Source organism: Orycteropus afer, unplaced genomic scaffold (genome assembly GCF_000298275.1).
Source record: "Orycteropus afer afer isolate SDZICR_OR568_19922 unplaced genomic scaffold, OryAfe1.0 scaffold00221, whole genome shotgun sequence".
Classification (NCBI taxonomy): Eukaryota; Metazoa; Chordata; class Mammalia; order Tubulidentata; family Orycteropodidae; genus Orycteropus; species Orycteropus afer.
The window spans coordinates 1826638-1836581 of NW_006921808.1; the positions used below are offsets into that span (position 1 = coordinate 1826638).

At 37.8% G+C, this 9944-nt stretch overlaps 1 protein-coding gene across 1 annotated transcript in view; it reads left to right on the forward strand.

Annotated features, from left to right (window-relative positions):
• The window catches only part of NCAPD3 (non-SMC condensin II complex subunit D3), a 257331-nt gene that overhangs the window by 189700 nt on the left and 57687 nt on the right, over positions 1-9944 (forward strand). Inside the window, exons 19-22 of the mRNA XM_007948735.2 lie at positions 3648-3755; positions 7818-7932; positions 8029-8136; positions 9254-9492. Of these exons, the coding sequence (XP_007946926.2) occupies positions 3648-3755; positions 7818-7932; positions 8029-8136; positions 9254-9492 (570 nt within the window). The remainder of the gene's footprint in view (positions 1-3647; positions 3756-7817; positions 7933-8028; positions 8137-9253; positions 9493-9944) is intronic.

A 9944-nucleotide genomic window follows, 5' to 3' on the forward strand; every position in this document is an offset into this window, starting at 1 on the left:
ATTGTTGATTTCTAATTTGATAGCATTATGATCTGAGAAGATGCTTTGCAATATTTCAATGTTTTTAAATTTATTAAGGCTTGCTTTATGGCCTAGCATGTGGTCTGTCAAGGAAAATGTTGCATGTGCACTGGAAAAGAATGTATATTGTGCTGTTGTTCTGTGAAGTGCTCTATAGATGTCTGTAAGGTCAAGTAGGTGGATTTTATTGTTTAGCTCTTCTGCATCTTTGTTGAATTTATTTCCAGTTGTTCTATCTTTCATTGGAAGTGGTTTATTAAAGTCTCCCACTATGACTGTGGAGTCATCTATTTGACTTTTCAACTCTTTTGAAATCTGATTTATATATTTTGGGGCTCTTTCATTGGGTCCATAGATATTTATTATGGTTATATCTTCATGTTCAAATGATCCTTTCATCATTGTATAATGTCCTTCTTGTCTTGTATGGTGATTTTTGTCTTAAAGTCAATTTGATCAGAAATTAGTATTGCCACTCCTGCTCTTTTACGGTTGCTATTTGCTTGATATATCTTTTTCCAAACTTTGATTTTTAGTCTGTGTTTGTCTTTATCTCTAAGATGTATCTCTTGTAGATAGCATATTGATGGGTTTTCTTTTCTTATCCAATTTGCATCTCTCTATCTCTTGAGTGGTGCATTTAATCCATTAACATTATTGACAAGTATGTATTTATTGCTGTCTTTTTGTTATGTGTTTTTTCATGATGTCCCTGGTTTCTTTGATCCATATTATTTTTTGTGCTGAGCTAATTATATTTATGAATAGTTTTATTATTTTCTTTGTTGCTGTTGTTTGAGTATTTGCTGAATATTTGTGCTTGTCCTCTTTGTTATTGTGATGTGAAAGTTTATCATTTTTCTTTGAGGTTACCATGTGATTTATAATTTTCTCCCCATGATTAGAACAGTTCATTCTATCTTGTAATTCTCTTGATTTCCTCACTATTTAGAAGTTCTGTAACTACACAGTAGTTTTCCCTCTTTTTGGTTTGTAGTTCTCCTCACTTGCCAATTGATGTCTCTGGTTCTCTGTTTACATTGTTGGTAGCTCAGTTTACTTTGGATATGTCCATAGCTTTGGTTTCTGGGTTATGTCATCTTGTGTATTAATCGTCCATTGTTATTTGCTATTTTTGGTTCTCTGTTCAAAGGACTCTTTTTAGTACCTCTTGTACGGTTGGTCTGGATTTAACAAATTCCTTTAGTTTCTGCTTATGTGGAAGTCTCCTAATTTCACTATCATATTCAAGGGAGAATTTTGCCAAGTGTATAATTCTTGGTTGAAAATTTTTCTTTGTCAGGATTTTATATATACCATCCCTTTGCCTTTTCACTTGCATGGTTTCTGCTGAGAAATCAGAGCTTATTCTTACTAGTTCCTTTGTAAATAACTTTTTATTTTTCCCGTGCTCCTTTCAGGATTCTGTCTTTGTCTTTGGTTTTGATGAGTTTGATGATGATGTGTCTTGGTGATTTTCTTTTGAGGTCTATCCTGTTTGGGGTTCATTGGACTTCCTGAATGGATATATTCTCATCTTTCATTGTATCAGGGAAGTTCTCCTTCAACAAATCTTGGACAATTTTCTTAGTGGTTTTATTTTTCTCTTCCTGTTCTGGAATTCCAGTGACATGTAGGTTATTCCTTTTGATGGTATGTCACGTGAACCTTAGGCTTTCTTCATTTTGTTTTGATCTTTTCTCTGATTGATCCCTTTCCGAAGTATTTAGGTATTTGTCTTCAGTGTCTTTAATTTTATCTTCCGTTGAATCAGTTCTACTCCTTTGCCCTTTCAATGTGTTATCTATTTCTGACAATTTAGTATTAACTTCTGGATTTTTGTCTATAGATTTAGAATCATTTATAATTTTTCATTTAATTTGTCATTTTGTTCTTGTATTTTCTTCCAAAATTCTTCTATGGTTTTTTCTTTGTTTTCTTTGGTCTGTCTCTCAATCCTTTGAAGATACCTAAATACAATTCTTTTGAATTCATTATCAGAGAGTTCCAATGCTGCTTCTTCCTCAGGGATGTGTTCTGGGTCTATATCCCGCTTCCTTGTTTCTAGCACATTTTCTTGCTTCTTTGTGTGGACTGTGATGGTCTGTTGTCTCTGAGACGTTGTGGCGTTATTGTATTTATATCTCTGTAACTGTTTGTGAAGAGCAGCCAAGGGTGATTCAGGCTTTTCTTGGTGGTTTTTCATTATTGGCCCATTGGTGGAGAACAAAGTGGTGGCTCTCGCTCAGTAAGTGAAGTTGCAGGAGGTATGGGTATGGTTTTGTTGTATGGGGACTGTTGCTGTCTTCCACTCTGTTAGACAAAAAGTAAAAGCATATGGGAAAAAAAACTCAACTGTAATTACACAGGAACAGCAACGGATGAAAATAACAAGGGAAAAAGAAATGAAAAAAACCCCTGCAATATCTGGGGATAGGGCAATAAGAGCAAAAAGGTAGTGAAGGAGAATAATGAAGAAAAAAAGGGAAAAAATGCAAAAAGAAAAAAAGGAACAGGGTTAATCATGAGAAAGAAATAAAATTGCAACCAGGAACAGGGAAAAGAAAAAAAAAAAAAGCTGAAAACTAGGACCTGGGAGGGGAAGAATAAAGAATAATAGTAAAAAGGACAAAAGTAATAGTAATAGTAGTAGTTTCAAAACAGACGAAAACAAGCCTGTTTTAAAGCTCCTGGAATTTGGGAGAATGCTGTTGCTTTAATTACCCAAAATGGTCAAGCCACTTTTAAACATTCAAAGTAGCTGCACCTTCCGGACAGATAAAAGTCCACAGCTCATCCCACTGTCCTCTTCGGTGCCTCCTCTTTTATTCCCTAGCTACCAGAGTAGTCCTCCGTGCAGTCCCTGGTTAGCAGGGCTGATTTTTAGGTTAATTCTTAGGTCCTTCCACCACTTGGAAGTATCCAATCTGTCTGTGCCATCAGGATCGCTGCCAGACCACAGCTCTGTAATTCTCTGTTTTTGGTATTTTGATGCAAAATGTTCTGCTCGATGGAGGTTAGTACACTTCTATATCCTTCCCTTCAAGGTTCAGGAGTCCAGGATTATCTTCTGTATGTATGTCATTTGGTTCCCCTTTTCTTTGTTGAAGGGGGCCTGTGCAGTCTTTATCCCTATTCCACCATCTTACTGGAACTCTCTAAAATTTTATTTTCAAAAATATGCTATTTATCAGAGTAGTTAATTCACCATTTCCATTTTTCAGAAGAATTGATTACAGTGTTTCTCTCTTGTTGAAGAAGTGTTGCTATTATTCAAATTTTTGCAAATTAGGGCACTAATAAGCCCGTTCCCTTTGAGTTGTTTCTGACTCATTCCTTTTGGGCCTTCTAAAGCAAATGCAGAAAGAAATATTTTATACACACATGCATGTATCATTTTTGGTAATTCCACTTAGCCAGTTCTCATAGCTAGATTGCTTGCTAAAAGTGTGTTGTTTTGGACAAATTATGGAAAAGAGGAAAGATAAAATCAGGATGGCTGAGTTTTTCATGGCTTATAATTTATTCATTTGAAGATAATAGTGTTTCTTTTGAGAAGATTGATTTTTATAAGTAATTTGGTAAATGTTTGAGATCCTTCAGAAATTATCTTTAACTTGCCACAGGAAATACTGAAGCAGGTTTGTGTGAATATCGTCTCCACCTGTGAGCAGTGCTTGTCCAACATTGTCCTTAAGGAAGATGGAGCAGGAAATATTGATGAAGACCTTTTGGTAAACAGCTACTTTTCTTCACCACTCTTTTCCTTTTAAATAAGTTAGGCTTTTTAAAAATTATTTTATAATGGGCATTTCAAATACTATTGCCAAGAAAAAGATCCCCCTAGACTAGAATGACTGGTTTTTTGTTACTGGGTTTTTTTTTTTTTTTTAATTTTTCATTGCTAACCTATTGTTTTTTCTTATGTACTTACTATATTTATGGAAAACTTAGTAGTATACATTTCATCCAGTTAGATCCTATTGGAAGCCTGATCCCAACCAGGAAACTCAGTGTTTGTTGTAAGTCTTGTAGAGTCAAGCTTAAAGATAATAAAGAAAAATAATAAGGCGAATATGTTCTTTGTTCTTTTTGTTGATTTGTTTTAATTACAAAGTGTCCTGTGAGCTTTTGAACATTGCACTATAAAAGTAAGAAATCTGCTGAGTAGTTCTAAAGAAATGTCTAAAATAAAATATTTTAGTGTAAAAACGCAACTGACCTTCTAGCGGCAAACTTATATTACATCGTGTCCCTGGTTTAGGAATTATTTCAGTGCAAGAGGTTCCAGCGTTCCAATGAATGTGAGCCAGTTTGCTGACATGAATGGTTGACTGTCACAAAATACGTAAGATAATTCTGACTCCAACGTCTGACACTGTCTAATCAAAAAAATAATGAGCTACCTTTTGAGCTCATCATTTAGCCAGAATTGGCCATTTTCCTCATTTATTTGAAAATTAATAGAATACCTGTTTTCTGTGTTTAGTCCTTGCTTTACCAGGTAGCACTTGCATTACCTAGTGATTGAAGACAGTGCTTAAATTTGTTACAGGTAAAGACCATTTGTGCTTGAGTCATTGCTAAGCACAATTTCAATAATAAAAGATATCATTACCCATTGGAATCAAGACATTTTGAGTAACAAATCCATGATGTATAGAATGCACTTAACTCAGGGTTTCTAATGGAGCCTTACTCTTTTTTCTGGTTACCTAGTGCTTCTCTGACAAGAACATACCACAAACAGGATGCTTGAACAAGCAGGAGTTTATTTTCTTACAGTTTGGAGGCTTTAAGTCCAAGTTCAGAGTGCCAGGTTCTAGGGGCTGGGTAAAAGCCCCTCAACTTTGGGGTATTGCTCTGCCTCGTGCTCCCGGCCCTCTGGACCTAGAGCCGTTTCTTCACTCAGACAGCTGCTGGCTGCTGACGCTGACAAACCCAAGGTCGACAAATAAAAAGGCCCAGTCCTGATAATACCAAACAACACGACAGGCCATTAATTTAAGTGCATTGTAAGTCCCTAGGTTGCAGAGCATGGCAGACTGCTGAACAATGACATGGCTACATGTGAGGTCCAAGCATGCCATACGCTAGAGACTATCCCCAAGGCTTCTCCTTATATACAGAAAGTAGACCGCATCCCAAAGGCAGCTTCTCAGTTGCTTGTGGTAGATCCCACCATGGAGCTGATTGCCAACTCATCATGGGGAATAACTGCCACCAGCTGCCCAGCCACTCAAGTTGGCTCCTGTACAGATCTTCATTGGGTGGCATCTATACTGATCTCCCTCACTGGGTGGCTCCAGTTCCCTAGTTCCTGTAAATGGTGACCTCACCCCTTGGCCTGTGGGCCCCGTTCCTCTCTCTCTTGGGCATGGCAGCCCCGCCCTCTCACTCTTGGGCAGCGCCTATGGCTCCATCCCATTGGCTCATATGAATGAGCAGCCCCACACTGCAGAACCAAGTTGGTGAAAGCCTGGCTCTTTGAAACCTAGGGGGCTGTGTTCATTCCACCCCAAAGGCCATTTCAGAGCAATACCCCTTTCAGACTGAGCCAGCTCTGCTTCCATTTCCTTGGTCTCTCCACTTCTGCTGATTAATGCCAAAGGCAACCCACTCCGCTGGAAATCTTCCTGCCCCCAAAGCACACAGCTTTCCTGTTCCATGGTCTGGCCAACCTACTACTCCATTTCATTCTGGTCTTTTCTACCAATTAATGGCCAAAGGCAACCCACTCTACCATTCAAAGACATCAAGCTTTCTCCTCTGTGGGCTGGTAAGGCTGTTGCTGTCTCATGTTGGTTCTCTTGGCTCTGCTACTGCCATCTCTCATACTGGTCTCTGGGCTCTGCCCCTGCCATCTCTCATACTAGTCTCTTGCTCTGCTCCTGCTGTCTGTCATGATGTATGCTGGGGTCTCTCTGCTGGGGTCTTGGGTCAAGGATGCACTCCACTCCTGTTTCCACATCTAAGGTATCTGTCAGAGCAGCACCCCACTCTCTCGGTACCAAATTCTGTTTTGGTTACCTAGTGCCACTCTGACAAGAATATATACCATAAATAAGATGGCCTTAACAAACAGGAGTTTATTCTCTTACACTTTGGAGGCGTTAAGTCCAAGTTCAAAGTGCCAGGCTCTAGGGGATCGGTAATAGCCTCTCAACCTTGGGGTCCAGCTCTGCCTTCTGCTCCTGGCCCACTGGAGCTAGAGGCGATTATTCACTCAGACAGCTGCTATTTGCTGAGACCAACAAACCCAAGGTTGACAAGTAAAAAGGTACCATCCCGATGTTACCAAATCGCACGGCAGACCATTAATTTTTAAGTCCATTGTAAGTCTGCAGGTTGGCAGGGTATGGCAGGCTGCTGAACAACGACACAGCTACATGCAGGGTCCAAGCATTGCATAAGCTAGAGACTATCTCCAAGGCTTCTCCTTATATACAGGAAGCAGACCACATCCCTATGGCAGCTACTCAGCTGCTTGTGGTAGATCCCACCATGGAGTTCGTTGCCAGACTCATGATGGGGAATAACTACCACCAGCTGCCTAGCCACTCAACCGGGCCCAGCCAAGTTGACATACAAATTGAACTACCACAGTCTTCTAATTTGTCTGCCGAAGTTAAGAAAAAATACTTCCTATGGCCAGTGAGTTTTCCACCTAAGATTTTTTTTTTCAATGGTTAAATGTCATCAAATTCTACCCCTCAGTCAAAATACATATGAAAAAACTTTGCCCTATAATGTTGTTTATTTCATGTTTATTTAAATATAATCCAAATATTTCTTTAATCCATTAAGAAATTTGTTTGGAATGTATTAAACACACACACTTATTGGCTTTCTTACCCTGAAATAATCCTTTACTTGGCTTTTACTGATTAATATCACCCCTCCATTTTTGAAGTTTTAAAGAAAAAAGAACAACAATATTAGTTAACTTTTAAGCTGAATATCATTAGTAAACACAGTAAATGGTGTGTTGGATTAAGTAGTGGTGGATATGAGGAAATAGATATTAATACGTGTTTTTTGGTAGTATGAATAGTAAACTAAACTGGTGAACAATTTGGAAATAAGTATTAAAATGTAAAATGAGTTTATATACCTTTAACCCTGGATTTCACCTCTAATAAAATAGAATTGTTGTTGTTATGTGCCGTTGATTCGGACCCGACTCAGTGACCCCTCCTTGGGTTTCTGAGGTGGTATCACTACGGAAGTAGATTGCCCAGTCTTCCTTATGAGGAGTGGCTGGTGGGTTTGAACCACCAGCCTTCTGGTTAGTAGTCAAGTGCCTTAGGTACTATGCTACCAGAGCTCTTTAAGAAAATAAAATAGTGAAGTACAAAGGTGTTCATCACAGTGGACGTAAACAATAGCAAAAGATTAGAAACAACATGCATGTTCCTGATAGTGGAATAGTTAAATAAAAACAATAATGGTATCTTTGGATTCTAAGTAGGTGATGGGGATGTGTATATCCCAGTTTACCCAAGATAATCCTGGTTTACTCCTGTTGTCATAGTATAATTATTAATAGTACCACCTGTTACTCACAAAAGTATCCAGATTTAGATGATAAAATTATATGATTACCCTAATTTTGGGTGAGTTTCATTAAGTAGTGACTGAATGTTTATAATAGCCATGTGCTTTTATGAGAGAAAAAAATAGTAAAGCTCTTTGAATTTGAGGAACAAAAAAGTATTCCATTAACATGTCCTAATCTAGCTAGAGTTAATTCTTCTTTTGCCTTATTTTCATTGCAAAACTTATTCTTTTTGTAGGTGAAATGCATTTTTACCTTAGGAGGTATAGCCCAGTTGTGTCCTGCCAAAGTGGAGAAGCGAGTCTTCCTTCTGATTCAGTCCATTCTAGCTGCTTCTACTGATGTGGATCACTGTAAGACACTTGAAATTACACTCTGCCCTGTACTGTCTTATGGCTATATTAACCCTTGAGGTACTGTAAATATATATTTTTCCTCTTTCTCTTTAGTAATGTCATCACAAGGTGACAGTGATGTCCCCACTTTGCAACTGCTTTCCCAGTTCAGAGGCTCTCCCATGTCTTCCATTATTAGAGCACATGCAGTCATTACCTTAGGTAAGAATAACTGAGGAAAGAATGTGGTTTGTACAATTTATTTCCACATGTAGCTTTTTGTCTAAATAAATCTAGCCACAGCAATGTGTTATATACTGGTGGACTTCCTTTTCCTCTAGCTCCTGTGATTTTTATAAGTGATTCTGATGTTAGTACCCAGCTCTGCAGTCACAACGGAGTGCTACCAACCCAACACTATCAGATGCAAAACACTATAGGGCAGGACTTTCTGTATGTTAAGTAAGATTATGTTAAATTGTTATAGTGACAACTGTTCTTGTAATTTTTTTGTTCTCATCATTTAGCACTATGAGGTTTATTCATCAAGAACTAAATGGCAGGGACTATACTAAGTTCTGAGAATGGAAAAGTACATTCAAAGTTCAGTTTAAAAAAGTTTGATACTTTTCAGAACTAGTAGGTGACCTACTATTTCTCCATGAACTCATAGTTAATCTTTAAAACATTGACCTCTATGTTATAATTTCATTTTTTTTTTCCTTTTATGTGATTGTATATGTTAGTAAGAGTTACAAAGTTTTTCAGTAATTGATAGTTATTTTTCAATTATCTAAAAATTACACATAATACCAAAACATTTACCAGGCCACAAAATAAATACATAAATAGAACTCAGCAGCTCTCTTTCTAACTATGTACAAGAAATAAACAAGATGAACAATATTTCCTGTTTACCTAGCTCAAAGTTCAAATTCTTTAAAAGATATTCAGCTTCTATGGAGTACATGTAAAATCAGAAGTAATATGCATCTTCTGTTAGGTTTTGAAGGTCACTTTCTAGGTAAGTAGATAAATGCAACATTGAAACATTGACTTTGAAAGGCAACTCATTTTATTAGCATAGAGAAACATCCCATAGAATATATGTCATGAAACTCCTAAGGCAGTTTATAAACTTTCCCAAGCGTTTTGAGCTTCCTAAAATCTCTAGTACTGGTCTGACTGGCTTTGATTTTTTTTATTGTTTGAAATTTTTTACATGATATTTTGACTTAGATTAAATAAAATCCATGGCAAGATATATCTGGATAAAGTTTAGACATAGGAGTAGCATAGAATAGAATGTGAATGAGACTTTTCCCTTCCTTTGTGACAGGCAAGTTGTGCTTACAGCATGAGGACTTGGCTAAGAGGAGCATCCCAGCACTTGTGCGTGAGCTTGAGGTGTGTAATGATGTGGCTGTCCGCAACAATGTCATCATTGTCATGTGTGATCTCTGCATCCGGTACACAGTCATGGTGGACAAATATATCCCCAATATCTCCATGTGTCTGAAGGACTCAGATCCGTTCATCCGAAAGCAGACACTCATCTTGCTTACCAATCTCTTGCAGGTAAGAAGTAGACATCATCTCCCTTCCCCACTACACACACTATTGCTTCTGGTTTAAGGGAATATATTAGTAATGTAGGAAATGTGCTGCTTTGTATTAGAATCTAAAAATAATACACCTCAGCTCTAGAGAGGGTATCACTCTTCTAATGTTTGAATCATCCTTTAAAAAAGATCATTATTTCTTCATATTCTTTTGAGTATTTGTTTAGATATCTTGTCAAGCAGTATGAACTTCAGTATTTGCAAATGAAATTATGTGGAGCAAGGCATACTCATAGGCTGTTGTTGTTGTTGTTGTTATGTGCCGTCAAGTCGTACCTGACTCATAGCGACCCCTCCTTGGGTTTCCAAGGCAGTATCATTACAGAAGTAGATTGCCCTATCTTCCTTCCGAGGAGTGGCTGGTGGGTTTGAACCGCCAGCCTTCTGGTTAGCAGTCAAGTGCCTTAG